Source organism: Uranotaenia lowii, chromosome 3 (assembly GCF_029784155.1).
Source record: "Uranotaenia lowii strain MFRU-FL chromosome 3, ASM2978415v1, whole genome shotgun sequence".
Taxonomy (NCBI): domain Eukaryota; kingdom Metazoa; phylum Arthropoda; class Insecta; order Diptera; family Culicidae; genus Uranotaenia; species Uranotaenia lowii.
In genome coordinates this window covers 261,064,360-261,081,395 of record NC_073693.1, presented here as the reverse complement: position 1 = coordinate 261,081,395, position 17,036 = coordinate 261,064,360, and the positions used below count along the sequence as shown (strand labels likewise).

At 39.6% G+C, this 17,036-nt stretch overlaps 2 protein-coding genes across 2 annotated transcripts; one reads left to right on the top strand and one right to left on the bottom strand.

The window, feature by feature from the left end:
• Positions 1–730: 730 nt before the first annotated feature.
• LOC129755253 (splicing factor U2AF 50 kDa subunit) lies at positions 731–5,322 on the top strand. Its single transcript, XM_055751641.1, has 6 exons — positions 731–914; positions 1,004–1,618; positions 1,686–1,777; positions 4,454–4,576; positions 4,653–4,766; positions 4,844–5,322. Exons 1-6 carry the CDS (start codon positions 911–913, stop codon positions 5,183–5,185), a joined length of 1,290 nt encoding a protein of 429 aa, XP_055607616.1. The 5' UTR covers positions 731–910; the 3' UTR covers positions 5,186–5,322.
• A 1,166-nt stretch (positions 5,323–6,488) lies between these two features.
• Positions 6,489–16,719, bottom strand: LOC129753347 (uncharacterized). The gene is made up of 4 exons (XM_055749160.1): positions 16,652–16,719; positions 14,290–15,251; positions 13,872–13,982; positions 6,489–9,715 (listed from the first exon to the last, which is right to left on the bottom strand). The coding sequence occupies exons 1-4, from the start codon at positions 16,717–16,719 to the stop codon at positions 6,489–6,491; spliced, it is 4,368 nt and encodes a 1,455-aa protein (XP_055605135.1).
• Positions 16,720–17,036: the final 317 nt, after the last annotated feature.

Genomic DNA, 17,036 nt, shown 5'->3' with positions numbered 1-17,036 from the left:
TCATCGCATTTGTGCAAATGTTGTGTATAGTCTATATAGACTTTAAAACAATAATATTTACAAGGTTATTAGATTATGTATACAGACCTTGATTCTTTAACTCCCAGTTTTTTGTAAAGTATGTTTAGTGTGTAGCTTTCCTTTTTATCGGATGATCTAAGAACCTTGGTCAGGGAAATTTATGGCGTATTTTTTTTTGATTCCGGATTTGGCTCTAGAACCGTCAGAATAAATAAGCAAGTTTCGAGTTTCGAGTTATTCCATACGTAGGTGTGCGTGAGAACGAGCGCAATGTTTACATGCAGCTGTCATTTTGTTCTCCCTTCTGGATTTCTTCATTCGGTTCTTCACATCCGGATTGCCGTTTTTCGTGTCCGGATTGCACTGGACTGCAGATAGTACGATTTTGCTTGGCTGAGAGGTTCAAAATCGCGGCAATAATCATTTGCCCGTTCATTATTTCAACTGTTTTGTTTTCAGCCAAAAACAGCTGTTTAATGTTTTGACAACAACGTTGAGAGTATTGGTGAACTTCTCGCAAAACTGACTTTTTTCTCAGGGCGACTCCGTCCCTTTTTCGAGCGAACCTAGGTTGCCTCTCGAGCAATAAATGAGCACGATGACAGCAGTTAGAGCGAACCTAGGTTGCCTCTAGTTTGCCTCCAGGTGAAAAAAAATACGGTATTAAAATTGTCAAACGCTCTGTTTTATCGGCTTTCTCTGCTGCATCGGCGGTAGAACGTTCTCCTTTATCTTGGCATCAGCATCATCAAGCTTAAAAGTGCGTTTCGATATTAAATTCGGATTATCTTCGGCTAAAAACTGTTATTTCTGGTAGCGCTTTAGTCGCCAGTGTTCCGGAACGTACCAGTGTTCCATAGAAGCTTCAATCATTTCGAATCCGGAGAAAATGGGTATGTAATTTTCAGGTTGAAAAATCATGCAGAAAAATCAATATGTCAGCGGTCTGCGAATTTAATGGTTGTGTGTTCGTTTTCCATAGATCGTGGAGGTGGTGGTGGTGGCGGTGGAAGCGGAGGAGGTGGTGGTGGTCGTCGGCGATCTCGGTCCCGGGAACGTCGCCGAAGCCGTAGCCGAGATAGGAAACAGCGTTCCCGGTCCAGGTCTCCGTATAGGAAGGGCCGTTCGCGGAGGAGGAAGCCGTCTCTGTACTGGGATGTTCCGCCACCAGGCTTCGAACATATTACCCCGCTACAGTATAAGGCCATGCAGGCAGCCGGTCAGATTCCGGCCAATATAGTGGCAGATACTCCTCAGGCAGCTGTCCCGGTAGTCGGTTCCACAATTACCCGACAGGCCCGACGTCTGTACGTGGGTAACATTCCTTTCGGTGTCACCGAGGAAGAGATGATGGAGTTCTTCAACCAACAGATGCACCTTTCCGGACTGGCCCAGGCTGCTGGAAATCCGGTGCTAGCTTGCCAGATCAATTTGGACAAAAATTTCGCCTTCCTGGAGTTTCGGTCTATTGATGAAACAACCCAAGCGATGGCATTCGATGGGATCAATTTCAAGGGTCAGAGTTTGAAGATACGTCGGCCGCATGATTACCAGCCCATGCCTGGTATGACCGATGCACCCGCAGTTGCTGCTCCAGGTTTGCTAGGATACTTTACACTTGCATAGTTGGATTCTCATCTTACTTCTTTAATGTATTTTTACAGAAAAATTCACCGGCGTTATCAGCACCGTCGTTCCGGATTCGCCACATAAGATATTCATTGGTGGTTTGCCAAACTATCTAAACGAGGATCAGGTAAGTGTGTTGGTTGCTTTTCGGAGGGGTAGACTTCACACACCGGGAATATTCTTTTATGCTTTCTTCAGCAGCGCAAAATATTGTTTTCAGTTCTCCGTCGAAAGCATTCCGCAGTTACAGGTGTCTGCAAACGTGTGACAATCCTTCTGCCCCACTTACAGATTTTGGTCAATGCCGTTTATGGTTTTCAGCTTTTATCGAATAGCACACATTTTATCTCAATGTGCTGTAATTTCGTGCAGCCAAATATTCGCATATTTTTCTATTGAAAGTGGGTATGGGGAAAAGTTGTCTATTTTTCAAAGTTTAGAATTTTTAAAAAAAGTTGATATGATTGAGAGGCGACGTTGATTTTTTTTTTGAAAAAAGATCAATCACATGCATAAGATTTTTTTCAAGTTTTGACAATCTAATTCATTGTAGGGCAATTAGGTACCATATTTTTGTTCTAATTATTCATAATGATGAATGAATTTTATAAAAGGAAAAAAACTGTCATATATTCGATTTAGCTAGTAAAACCTCTGTTCAGAATGCGTTGTAAAATTCATGAATGCTGTACAAAACAACAACCTGGATGTGCCTTCAGAAAAGTCGGTATCATGATAGGGACTTTTTCATAGTAGAATTCTCAGTTGCCCTCCTTTGTACTAGTTATTTAGCTTTGAGGATTCATCACAGAATCTGTGTCACAAGCCAAAGAATTTTGAAATTTTTCATAGGTTACGGATTTTCTAAATAGTTTACACTTTTTTTTCTCAAAATAATTGAATTTTTGACTGAAAATCGTTGTAATATTTTGGCATCGATAAAGTAAATTATTTAAATAAAATAAATTTTTAAAAGTGTTAAAGTATGACCAAAATTTTCAATAAAAATTATTTGAATGATTTTTTTTTGTTAAAATCACATTGTTTTAACGAACAAAAATTCATTGTTTGCGACAACCTTGGACGAGTTTCGATTGAATCTCGGAGCTTATTCGGACTCAAGTTTCTTGGCTGAAGCACGTACGGTGTGGCAATCTTTATGAATAATCAATACTTCAAGATGAAATTTAACGAGTCACGTTTCGTTACTCACATAATAAGGCCCAGTATCCTATGAAAACGAATACAGTTTGATGAATTCAAATATATCAAACTGTTATAATTTTGGTCAGTGATTGCCAAGATATAGCACATCGAATTTTGAGATTGCCCTTTTTGAGCTCGTTTACGCTCCTTATTGTGTTACAGTATAAAGTGAAATTAAATAAATTTTCGAACTTCAAATACCGTTAATGGCGTCTACGTATTGCTGAGTTTTTGAAGACAGCCTCCACTTATGCATATGAAATAAGTTTTTTACAGTTGCGATGCATTTGGCTACACGAAAAAAGTTTCATTTTTTCCAGCATGAACGATTCTTCGATGGTGATGAAAAAAATAAAAAATCCGGAATCCCCCTACTTTATAGCAGGAACTGTTTCTTTCTTTACAGTCGTAACATGTTTAAACTTAATTCCAGCGATTTCCAGGTTTCATTTTCCGATTGCGATCTAGCCTTTTTTGCAGGACGTTTTTTTTCTGTTCCTTTCAGCTCTAGGCATTCAACGTTCAATAGGTAAAACATTGAAAGAATCGGCTGATGCTGCTCAGGCCAATCGAATCTGGGTATTTTCTTTGAATTGCGTTTTCCTATTTTAGGCCGGTTGCCGAAATCTCGCGCAACTCTCTCCAAAGAATAGCTCCACGCGATACTTTTCTTTTTGCAGCTCACATTCTTGATTTTTCAGCCAAATCTTGAAATTTTCAGCACGTTAAATAGATTGAATACTGATCAAACTATTTCTTTTTTCTCATTTTTTCCATGTCGACGTCTGTAGATGCCAAAGTCGGTTGAGGCTGGCTAGTTCCGGGTCACCGTCCGGCTCTCGATAGGCACTACAATCTGTTTGGCTTTGAATTAACTGAAACCGAACAAGCGCAAGTAATGTTGTTAACAAACCAGTAAAAGAGCAATCACTCAAACTCAGTTTGTAAAAACTCGTTATAGTATTGGGCATTGAGTGCCGGGTAGATCATTCTCAAACATATACTCGATGCCCCCCTGCTACACGTTGGAGACATTAAAAGGGAACAAAAGAGACCATGCGAAAGGCAAGTTGCCCATTGCTATCAGATTTTTTTCCCCGAATAGATTTATTTCCAGCAAACAGCGGAAGTTAACGCGATTCCTTCAGCTTGAAGAACGGTTAGCTAGTTAGGACTTTTCTGTTAAAAGAAAGTACCCACTGTTAGGGCAAAGTTTGGTTCTCGGGAATATTTTTTTTTCTAAAGGCATTAGTAAAATTATGTCAGGGCAAGTTCAGGGAATTTCAGGGCAGGGGAAGACACCTGGTGAATAGTCGGTGGTGATATTCTGAACTTTGATTTTGCAACCTTCGGGGGTAAGTAGGAGGTGGATGATAAGGATTCTTGTTCCGTACCAACCGTCTCTACACCGAAGGGTGCATAGAAAAGTGATACCATGAACGCATCAAAGTCGTTTGAAATACCTAGTTCGATTTGTTGTAGCTTCTTAGTTATTTTTTGATGCTTTGATGGTATTAAAACTTAACAGATTAGACTTAATCTTCCATTTAATGAATATCTATTTTTTCTATAATTTTTTCACCCCTTTCACGTACAGGTTAAGGAACTGCTGCTTTCGTTTGGTCAGCTGAAAGCCTTCAATTTGGTTAAGGATGCTGCTACCGGTTTAAGTAAAGGATACGCCTTTGCGGAATATGTCGAATACTCTATTACAGATCAGGTCGGTTCTTATGATTTAAATTTTTTAAGAGTGATCATGTGCTAATCGCTGTTTTTTTAAATTTTGTTCATTCCAGGCTATCGCTGGGTTAAACGGAATGCAGCTTGGCGATAAGAAGCTAATTGTACAAAGAGCAAGTGTGGGTGCCAAGAATGCCAATGTCAGCTCGGTGGCACCGGTTCAAATTCAGGTATTTATTTTTAGCTTTATGATTTTTTTTACTAAAAGAATCTAAACCTCAATTACTAATATAACCCCTTCCCACAGGTCCCTGGCTTCTCACTGGTCAGCTCATCTGGTCCTCCGACGGAAGTGCTCTGTCTGTTAAATATGGTCACACCGGACGAGCTGAAGGACGAAGACGAGTACGAAGACATCCAGGAGGACATCAAGGAAGAATGTAACAAGTACGGTGTAGTCCGAAGTCTGGAAATGCCACGCCCGATCGAGGGCGTCGATGTGCCTGGCTGCGGAAAAGTGTTTGTCGAATTCAACTCGATCGTCGACTGCCAGAAGGCACAGCAAGCGCTCACCGGGCGCAAGTTTAGCGACCGTGTCGTCGTTACCTCGTACTTCGACCCAGATAAATACCATCGGCGCGAGTTTTAAGCTGGTTGATTTCGCGTTTTTTAAAGCATCCAATTGACAGTAAAAAAAAACTAAATACCTTATGTCTCTTATCGAAAAATCTGAGGGGTCAATGAAAACAAAACGAACAGCTTATTGCTGCAATGACATAAAAACAATTCCAGAAACGTGTGTAAAGTAGACAATTATTGAAGAGGTTAATTAATTTCAAATTGTGTACACAGCACCTGTAGAGGCGACATGCTAGACAGCGAAAAAGAAACATCAAACAACGTTCACACTAACAATACCCATCCCAAACGCGCTATTTTACCAACTGGCACTTCATTGAATCTGCAGAGTTTTATTGCAAAAGTTTCACGCTCAGTTTGCCTACAACCGTTTTTATGATCATTAATGCTAAGTTTCTCATCAGGAATGTGACGCAAACACCGTCTGACACAGCTTTGTTTTCACCAAAAAGAGCGCCACTATAAAACAAATTTGTGAAGAAAGAAGAAAATTAATATATGATAACCAACAATAAAGCGTTGAATCCAAACAATAATAATTGAAAATCGCGATACCCCTGGCACAAGAGCGCTGTGGGTTTGTGCGAAACTGCACCATCGAGTGCATCGCCGCAGTCGCTTCAACGCAACTTTTCATTTGGTGTGTGAATAAAACTTTTTCAATCAAATGTTTCTTTCCCGGCCATCATTCGTTTGCAGTGGGAGCGAGTAGCAAAAAAAAAAACGTTATTGTCTTTCGGCAGGCGGATGGTGGTGTGGCTGATGGTGACAGTGCGATAAAGATGAAGATGATAAGTTACAGTAGATTGGAAATTCTGCAGGTCGCGCGAGTGGATGTTTCATTAGCATAGTTTGCGAATGAGAAACAATACAAATTTGGAATTTTTTGAAGAAAAATGATGTCGCGAAAAGGAAAGTTTCGAATGTATCAAAACACGGAATACAATTAAAGAACGAGTAATAAATGCACCAATCCACCAGCTGATGTTTCATTGAGTTGTATCACATCGTATCCCATTGTATCATAAGGTTGGCAAAATTTTAACACAGATTTCTTGTTATTAATAACAACGAGAAGTAACTAAACAGTATAAAAAATGCTAATTAAACATCGAATCGAGCTGATTCAAACCGCAAAGCAAAACATAATAATTGTGAAAGGTTTGTAGCCAATGCGCAATGGTAGAATCCAGTGGATGTATCAAACATATGTGAGAAGAGGAAATCAGTTTTATGTTTGTTTGTTTATTTTAAAGGGATTTTAACTCCACAGGAGGCATTCGTCCCTAGACCGAACGTTTCACTTTTAGATTTTACAGTTGATGGAGTAGTTTTGTGTTTCGCAAGAATACTAATATTTTTTTCTCTTCATTGGGGCAGTTACTCAGGATTTCCCGTAGATTATTCGCAAGATGGGACTGTGTTCTTTGAACATTGTACTGTTGACATGTCACCAGGATATGTTTGACGGTGATGGGTACGTTGCAACTACTGCAGTTGGGAGGGTCTTCCTTTTTTAACAGGTGCTGGTGTGTGATGTTGGTGTGTCCGATACGTAGGCGCGTCAGGGCTCTTCTTTCGATGTTATTTTTCCTATCGATCCATTTTTCTGTAGAGTTTTTCACCTCTCTTAGCTTGGACTCGTGGTTTAGGTCCCATTTGATGCTCCATGACAGTTGAAGCAAATTTCGGACGAATTTTGAGGCATCTTGTTGAGGAATGGGAATGTTTGGAGGGTCGAGTTTGGTAGCTGCGGCTGCAAGGCGGTCAGCTGCCTCGTTGCCAGGAATACCGGCGTGCCCCGGTACCCAGCACAATGTGATATTTCTACGAAGTGCTATTTTGGAGATTTGGGGGATCCAGGGGTGTTTAGTGTTACCTGCTGATAAAGCATTTAGCACGCTTGCAGAATCGGAGAATATGATGGAGCTGGGTTCGACGGATTGTGTAGCCTCAAGTATGGCGTATGCTTCACAGCTGAAAACAGAGCATTCAGGTGGAAGAGGGAGGCTTTTGTTTTGAATATTGTTACCGCTGTATATTCCACACCCTGCTTTGCCGCTGTCCGTCTTGGAACCATCAGTATAAACGTGTGGGTGTGTTTTGTATTTTTGGGCTGTCAGTTCCATAAAGTGGGGAAGAATGATGTTGGGATGGTCTCCAGCTTCGTTCCAGGGTCTTGTACAGGGGTTTTGTCTGGGACAAATAGGTGGCAAGTTTTGGTCTGTTAGATCGTACAGAAGGGAATCGGTTCTCATTATCGATGGTGATTCTTTTGGTTCCCCGTTGGCGAGCGCTCGTATGGCTTTTGTGGAGAGCCATCTAGCGACAAGGTAGGTGAAGGGTTCCTGATAACTCTCGGCAATCAGAGAAGTAATTGGACTAGTGTGGTAAGCTGAACTAATAGTTCTTACACCTTGGTTGTAGAGAGGCTCCAGTTTATTGATGAGATCCACCTTGGCTCGGCTGATAAAATGTAGTCCATAAAGAACCGATGGAAGTAACCAGCCGTGTAGAAAGCGGAATAGCGAGTCTCGATGGGCCATGCTTGTATGGTTGGAAAGAATTCGTAGGATGTTCATTTTGTTTGTGGCATTTTTACGAACGTTGTTGAAATGCAATTTGAAATTTAGACGGTCGTCAAGCCAGACTCCCAGGAGGCGGGTGGAGTGTACTAATGGGATTTTTTGACTGTTCATTAAGAGCGGATGTAGTCTGCCGAGTCTCCTTCTGTTGGGTCCAAAATGGAGAAGACTGGACTTCTTGGGAGAAATTTGGAAACCCATACTAGGTGCCCAATCAGCTACTATGTTTACGGCTCGCTGCAGCTTTCTTCTGGTGGTCTTAGGAAAGGAGGATATTGAGAGGAGGAGAATGTCGTCGGCATAGGTCGTTATTTGGATGTCGTTAGGTATGACCTGAAAAATTGAATTCATGGCAACCAGGAACAATGTTGGGACTATGACTGATCCTTGTGGGACTCCGCAGATAACAGGTCGGATGTTAGAGCGGGTGTCATTTATTAGGACTTGGATGTATCTATCAGATAGGAAGTCTTGGACGTACCGCAACATTCGCCCTTGAATTCCCCATTTGGTAAAGGTGTTGAGAATAGCGGTGCGATCAACCCGATCGAAGGCCTTGGAGAGGTCGAGTGATAAGCATTCCACATGTCGGTGATTGCTAAGTGAAGTGTCAAGAGTTCTTTCGAGTAACTCGAAGTAGTCATCGGTGGATCTTCCGGGTCGGAAGCCAAACTGCCGGTTGTCGATAAGGGTTTCTTTTTCAAGGACGCCGTGTAGTCGGCGATTCACCATCCTTTCCAGTATTTTGCCTGCGCAGTCTAGGAGAGTGATGGGCCTGTAATTATCGAGGAGCAAGGGGTTTTGCTTGTGTTTGGCTATTGGAGTGACTAATCCGAGCTTCCAACATTCGGGAATTCCGCCTTCGATCCATATTTTGTTGAATATCTTCAGGAGCGTAAGTTTCCCAAGCAGTGAAAGGTTTTTAAAGAATGGATATCCAAGATCGTCTGGTCCTGCAGAGTACCCGCTCGCTTTTCGGAGGCAAAATTCCAGTTCTGCCAGAGAAAATTCTTTATTGTACTCTTGGTTGTTTGATGTTGTGTCGTTAGAGGCAAGTGTAATCGTTGATTGAGGATGGGGCATGGAGATGGAAGAGAAGTGCTCGCAAAAAGAGTCGGCCAGAGTTGAAGGATTATTTATGTGTCGTTGATTCAGCAGAGGTCGGTAGGAGTCTTTGCGGGGTTCCCCATTCAGTCTTTTCAGTTTCTCCCACAGAACGTTAGAAGAGGTGCTAGGATGGATTTCTTCTGTAAACTTCTGCCAACTATTTGCTTTGGCAGTTCGAACAGTTGATCTGGCCAACGACCGAGCTTTTTTGAATTCTTCTAAGGCAAGTTGTTTTCCGGGATCGTTATTTGGAATTCGTCTGAGAGCGCGGAGCTTTTTTCGACGGTGTTTTACCGCTTCCTGAACTTCAGGGTTCCACCACGGAACGGCAGTTTTCCCCACTGCACCACTGGTTCGAGGTATGAAATTTTTTCCAGCATCTGACGGTATTTTGGCAAACGGTACAAAAAGGACAGGTTCGGTGGTTGCTATAAGATGGTCCACTTCAAGTTGGAAGCCTTGCCAGTCGGCTTCATCATACTTCCAGCGTGGACGTGTCGCAACTTTCGGAGTAGGGTGTTGAAGCTTGATAAGGATCGGGAAGTGATCACTACCGAAAGAATCTTCGAGGACAGCCCAGTCCAGCTTGGGACCAAGTTCCCAGGAGGCCAAAGTAAGATCCAAGGCCGATAAGTTGCCAGTTGCTGGATCGATTCTAGTTGGGTCGGAGTTGTTAAGGACAGTGAGGTTTTTTAGCTGGGCCAGGTTTTCAATAAAGTTGCCTTTTTTGGTGGTATGGGAGCTGCCCCAAGTAGTGGAGTGGGCATTGGGATCTGTCATGATGAACAGGGGTATAGGTAGCTGGGAGAGTAGATCCTCGATTTCGCTTGAGAACGATTGGTATGACACTTGTGGGGGAACATATAGTGAAACAGCTGTTAATTCCAATGGACTGTGGAGTCGGGCGCATACGACAAGTAGATTTGAGTTTATTTTAATTAAGTCGTATGTGTGGTACCTCGGATATATGAAATAAGTTATTTCACTCGGTTAGCACTAAACCATCTTACAGCAGACGCTCTTCTACACTTCATATTATTTGCTTCTAGAACCACGGTGTATCCATCTTGTCAACTCGTGTACACAGTAAAGTATAAACCAATAACCAAGTTCATCAATGTAGATGTGGCCGGTATCACATCCCCTCTTTTCTATAAGATTGTAGAACTATAACTTTCCAATAAATAATTCTATGACTCAAAGTTGTTCACAAGAACTGTCATTAGTAGTTTCCGGAAACTAGCTAATATGATTGAATAAAACATCATCTTTTGAAACATTAAATCCGTTCATCAAGTTCTCTATGATCTATTCTTTGCACTACCATTTCAAGCGTTCATCCGTATACGTAAACATTGAACTTAATGAGAGTTATTAAGCAAACACTAGGACACCATGTCCTCATCTTCTTTTCTTTCTCTTTTTTTTTTTTTTATTTATTATTTTTTTTTTTTTTTTTTTTTTTTTTTTTTACTTTTTAATAAGGTTGTTGAGAACCATTTTATACCGCAGCGGAGCGTCATCTGCTCAAACAAACACTATACTTAAAATTGCAGAAATAACAAAAAAACAGATTTTGTTTACCTTTTTCAATTTGCTAAAACAACGTTTAAAAACAAATACAAAACAGTTCTGCAGTTTTCTAGAAACTCTCCTATTAATAGCTTTAAATTGATATTTTTATTTTTTTTTTTTATTTTTTTTTATATAACAAGTAACGACCTCCAATAACTTTATATTTTCCAATTTTTATTATGATATTAACTTAGTAATTAAGTCATTATATTCTTTGACTGATTACTAATCATGAAACCATTTTATAAATAGCCTTAAAAATCTCACAAACCATGAGAATACCTTCATGAAGATGTTGAATGAAGAATACTTTATTTCTTAAACATCAATACAATATAAATTTTCCTATAATCATTTCATAGACTTCTTCCACAGCAGATTTTTTTTTTTTTTAAGATCTAATAAATTATTTGATTAATATAGAACTAAAACATTAATGATATAAATACTTCCCATCTCTGTGCTAACGACCTTAATTTTTTTTCAAAGCGATGTTATATCAACTATTGTTGAAACAACTGAAGATCAAATAATCTGTTAATTCGGTTAGATCTGATAAACCTGTTTACCTTAATTCAAACTCCATCTCGCAAAGGCAAATTTTTTCCTTGGAATTCTTCAGATTAGGATAAGATAAATTTCCACGCTTTTTACGAAATATGATTTACATGATCAATAATTTGTAAGCTCCAAATAAACACTTTTAACTCTTCGAATCGCGGATCAACGCTGCAGAACGTGTATCGAAACATTGAAATGTTTCGAATTAGACCTTAATCTGAACTCCAACACTACCTTCGAACTCCATAAGATCTTCTTATCAAATTAGATCATTTCAGTGTACTTTCCGCATCGATATTTGAAGATTTCATAAATATAACGAAATCAAGCAACCGACCTGTTTGCGATTGCTTCCTTTTCTTTTTCAAAACAGAAATCAATTGTTCTTAATAAATTTCTTGATGCATGCATGCATACGAAAGTATACAATTTTTTTTTTTGAAATACTTCTAGTCTACTTACATGAAGATTCAACTCTTCAAATCAGTCGTTGAAAGATATCATTTCCAAGTGTCAATTTAACGGTGCAGAGGTCCAACGTGACTATTGTCCTCCCTTCCAAAACACTTCACTAAGCAAACAAACACACAATAAATTCCATTGGAACCTGATATTGACCTGAAGAAATCCTCATCATTGCCCATAAGGCTATCGCATATTTCAAATGTCAATACTTACGATACACTGGCCAAATTTCTATTGAAGCTTGCAAAACTCTTACCGATGTACGCGTTCAATATATTTTTTTTCCAATCACTATGATGTCAGCTCAAAGTTGTGTGCTCAGAGATACAAACTTGATGAATATTATTATTTTTATTTTTATTTTTTTTTTCATTAGTATGAACGTTTGCATTACTGTTTTAATTCTGAAATATTCATCCACGAACTCCATCACAAGTTTAAGTTTGTTATCTTATTATTTTTCCAAGTTTATACCATTTCGCTCAAGTTAAAATAGAACTTTGAGAAAAGCTTTACACATTCGTTCAACTTGTTTATTAAATACATTTTTATTTTACTTCAACATATGCGTATTCGCATGTACCACAACGTATTATAATTTTCAACCATAACATGGTCCGTGTTTCTACGCAACACATAAATATAGCGATTCCTTGAAGAACCCGTGCCTGACAGAAAAGCACATTCAACTCAACCATTAGAATGGTCCGTATTTATTTGAAATACATTAAGCGGTTTTAAACCCGTGTAGCAAACTACACCTTCAACTCAACCAAATAGGTCCGTGTTTAATATATATAACACATTTAGCGGTTTCTTTAAGAACCCGTGCCTGACAGAACAGCACATTCATCCCGACCACAGTGTGGCCCGTGTTTCACTAATGAACACATTAAGCGGACTCCTATGGTCCCGTGCCTGACAAAACAGCACATTCATCCCGACCGATTAGGCCCGTGTTGGTTCTGCATTCGATACTCAGTCATAAAGACCCGTGCCAAGCACATTAAAATCAACCTTCAATAAGGTCCATGTTCATCAACATATACCAACACATTTATAGATTAAGCCAAAGCTATCCATAGCTTCCAATTTCCAGTCACATTGACCCGTGCCAAGCACATTCAAATAAACCTTCAGTGTCAATTTTCTCTACATATTCCAATGCCTGTAATGATCGATTAATAACTTCCATGTGTTTGAAAATTCTAATTTATGAACTTATGCCTTTTCAAATTATAAAATGGAAACCACACTTTTACTGCAGACATTTTTCTTGCCATTTTTGTTTACGAAACGTAGATTGATTGATAGTGAACGTTAATAAGTTATTAAATGCATAAGGATTAAAACTTAGAAATAATCAATTAAACTCCTTTTAATACCTCCGATATTTGAGTCTGTTTTCATTCGATCAATCAACATTCAAGCACATATAAATAATGTATTTATATTCTATTTTGTTTATTTGTAGAGGTCATTTGTCCTCTACACACGTAGTCACTGTAATTTTTTTTTTTTTTTTTTTTTTTAAACTATGTATCTTTAATTGATTTCAGGTGTACATGATCAACTAAGGTATGTTTATGATTGTGATGCTAGAAATTCGCCTGGCTATAATGCATTTCTACTGAATAAGTTCAATAAGCCAGTTTACTAAAAAATATTGACAAAATCTAATTCTTTTAGCAAGAATGCTTTAGTCATTATGATCTTAATAGCACCTCTATACCGGCATTTACCAAACAGTCCCAGTTCCTCTACAGCACTATCAATCTGTCGCTCATCAAAGCCAATACTGATCCACTATCGTGGAAAGTAATAAAAACGCTGAAACTATATTCCGCAGGCATATGAAAACCTTCATGTCATCTACACGCCTTCTCCTTCTTTTTCACCGCTTTTTCTTTCAAATCCTTCCGATTGTAATTTTATTGAGTAACGATAGCACTCTCAATTATCTCTTGTGTGACAAATACATGAACCGTAGAAAGTGTTCATTTTTCTTAACAATATTTTTGTTGTTGTTGTTAAATTTCGAATTATTATTTGAAGGTTAGAATCGCGCATCAAATTAAATTTGATTTTGTGGCGAGTTGGACCATATTGGTCTTAGGCGTCCCATTGCGGACAAGCAAAGAAAAAAAATTGATTTGCATTTCAGAAGAATACATTTTTCTGAACAGCTACGTGGTAACAACATAATCTTCTTTACCTTAAATTTGGATCCCATCCTCGTCGCCAGTTTGTGGTACCTCGGATATATGAAATAAGTTATTTCACTCGGTTAGCACTAAACCATCTTACAGCAGACGCTCTTCTACACTTCATATTATTTGCTTCTAGAACCACGGTGTATCCATCTTGTCAACTCGTGTACACAGTAAAGTATAAACCAATAACCAAGTTCATCAATGTAGATGTGGCCGGTATCACAGTATGGGATGCCGTTTTTGATGGCTAGTCCAGCGCCTTGTCGAGAGTTAGGGTCCGAAGCCGTATGCAGCTGGTATCCTTTAAAAAGATTTTGTTGAATTTTGGAATTGGATAATGTGTCATGAATGGCGAATAGAGTGGGGGAGAATTCGGTTAGCAACATTTGTATGTCGGGAAGCCTGGAGATGAGGCCTCTGGTATTCCACTGAATCGCATAATTTTGGACTTTTTTCATTGAATGTGTTATTTGGGGGTTTTGGATGTTGTTCCGATTGTTGGGAGGGAGCGAGTCAGCTGATGTATTTGCGGTGTCCGGCATATTGGTTGGAGGTCTATGAGTGATTGTCGTGTTGGATCTGTTTTCTTTTTATCAAGGCTGACTTACCGGAGGCTCCAGGATGAATCGGAGAGGGGTTACCTTGTGTGATTATAGGAGGTTGTGTAGCGGTAAAAGGTTGTCTCTTCTTCCGAGGTGATGTTGCGGTTCCAGGTGGACTGCCGTAGGAGCTGTTTTGACGGTTGCGTTTCGGTGTTGATGTGCTTGGAATTGCTTCGATCGTGGATTGGTTATCACTATCTGAATTCGATTCTTCGGAGTCCTGTGACGTGGAGCTGTCCTTTACAAGCGTTATGTCATTGATTTCTTCAGCACGGTCATTGAATTTAGCCAGTTGCTTAGTTAACAAGGCAATCTGGGCTTCTAATTCGCGGATCCTTTGGTCTTTTTTGGCATCGGAGTTTGATTGTTGCAGTGGCCTGGATAATTGTTGATTGGTTACTCGGTTTCGATACTCTCTCGTGGCTTCGGCTTGCGAAATTCCTCGATCGATTCGCAGTCGGATGATGGCTTGTTCGTCTATGTAGAGCGGACAGTTTCGGTCGATAGCGGGATGATTTGAACCACAGTTAATGCAGTGGGGTTGATTTAGGCACTTCTCTTTTCTGTCACAGGAATTACCGCAGTCTAGGCAAATTGTTTCGTTTTTGCACCGATTTTTGGTGTGCCCATAGGTGCCGCAGTTGTAACAAAGAAGTGGGCGGGGGTAGTAAGTGCGTGTGGCTACTCGAATAAAGCCAAAGAAAACATAGGGTGGCGGAGCAGAGCCTCTTATGGTCAAGACCATAGAACTGGTGGGGATGTCCTTTTTACCCTGTTTTCTGATGAATCGGTATACTTTGACAATACCTTGATCGGCCAAGTACGTTTGTAGTTCCTCGTTGCTGAGTTTTTCTACATTATTGCAGGAGACCACACACTGGCAATAGTTGAGCGTTGGATGTAGCTCAACCGTTATCGGCGTACCGTCTATGAGGCGATCTAGTTTGTATAGATCAGGGGTGAGCAACCTTTTGAACCAACGGGCCAATTTAAATTTGAAATCTTGTTGGCGGGCCGCACCGAAAACTTTTTTTTTAATAATTAGGAGAACTTCACGTCAGTTTTTATAACTACAAATTTTTGGCGAAGACAAATCTAAAAAAGGAAAGATAAACCGAGTTCACGAGTTTAAAAACAGAAATTCAACACGACTTTTTAAATACCCGTTGTTGAAAAGGTACATCACTAAATCTTTGTCATTTTTACTATCTCTCAATTCTTCAATAGTCAATCACCGTCTTCTTAGCGTTGGACGTTGGATTGCTAATTGACTTTATGGGTTTTGTTTTTCCATAATTTAAGCTTGTCCTCAAAGCCTAGATTTTTTTTCCAACGAACGATAAGAACCTCGTTTTTTAAATCGAGGTTCTGTATTGGATCATTGCATTGAGATGTTGAGCAAGGTTATGTAGAAATCACAGAAAAATTTTCAATTTCACATATTTTTAAGCAACTATCTTCAAAACTACATGCTTGATTTTAGGATTTTTATCCAGATTTTCATAATTTTTAATCTTATTTAGGTATCATTGGGATAGGATTTCAAAAGCTATGAGTGAAACCACTCAATTTATCGATGTTTGTTATAAATTTTCTATCAAATTTCTGAAAAAAGCGTCACAGATTATCGTCAAATAACTTTTGGGTCAAATCACAGAATTTCCGATATCTATGGTTTTTATCAAGAAATAATAATTTTTGTCGGTAACTTTAATGCCGGCTGATTCATGTTAATACAAAACCTCAAATCGTTCACCCAGGCTTTATAATTAAATTTTCGTTTTTTCGTCAATATTCAGATATAAATAATATTTCACAAGGTTTCACTTTGATTTTTTTGTCAGTATTTGAATGCTAACAGATCAAGCCTTTTTACCGAATTAGATAAAAAATTATCTGCTGAGCATATTTTTTATCATTCAACTTTATTTGAGCTTGAGACAAAAATAATGACTTCACTAACGGACTGCGAAATTCCTTTGATCATGTGTAGCTTAAGCTGCTCCTCACTTTAAAGGAATTTGCTTTTCAATGTGGTAGGAGTTAAATGATTAGGAATAAATTTTCCTAACAATCCATTGTTGAAAAGGCATAAAATTTGAAAAAAGCTTCGCGGGCCGCACAGAAGGGTCTCGCGGGCCACATGCGGCCCGCGGGCCGCGGCTTGCTCACCCCTGGTATAGATGATTGGCTTGGGTCTGGCTGCGAGTTTTCAAGAGGTAATTTTCCCCGCCATTGATGGGATTGCCTCCTTCTATTTTCCCGACAAGTCTTACTATCGAGACCGAAATGATGAAGGGATTTGTAGGTAAAATGTGTCCGTCTGCTGGCTTAAGCAGAAGGAACTGTATGTCGCCGTGTTCCCCACGTGGATCCATCCAGCTTGGGAGAGTTCTTGAATTCCGATTTCCTGGTGGATTGGCATGGCCGATCCATGGTGGGGGAGATTCCCCCATTTCAACTGGTGCAGATTAAATTGCTGCAATCAACAAACCACGCGGCGAGACGGCAGTCCCTTCTGCTGCTGGGTTGGGTGGTAGATTTGGTGAGCGAAAAAAGAGAGCTAAAGGATTTGTCTCTCCCGCGGCTACGTGAGGGGTGCGAGATTTGTACACCAACCTGCTGAAAACGTGGGCCAAACTGGCTGAAATCTGGCAGCATTCAGTAAATTCGAAAAATGTTGCTACAAATTTTCAAAACACCACACAAAAAGTATGTCCATCGAAAGAGGAGATTCTAATGAATCTCTAGGT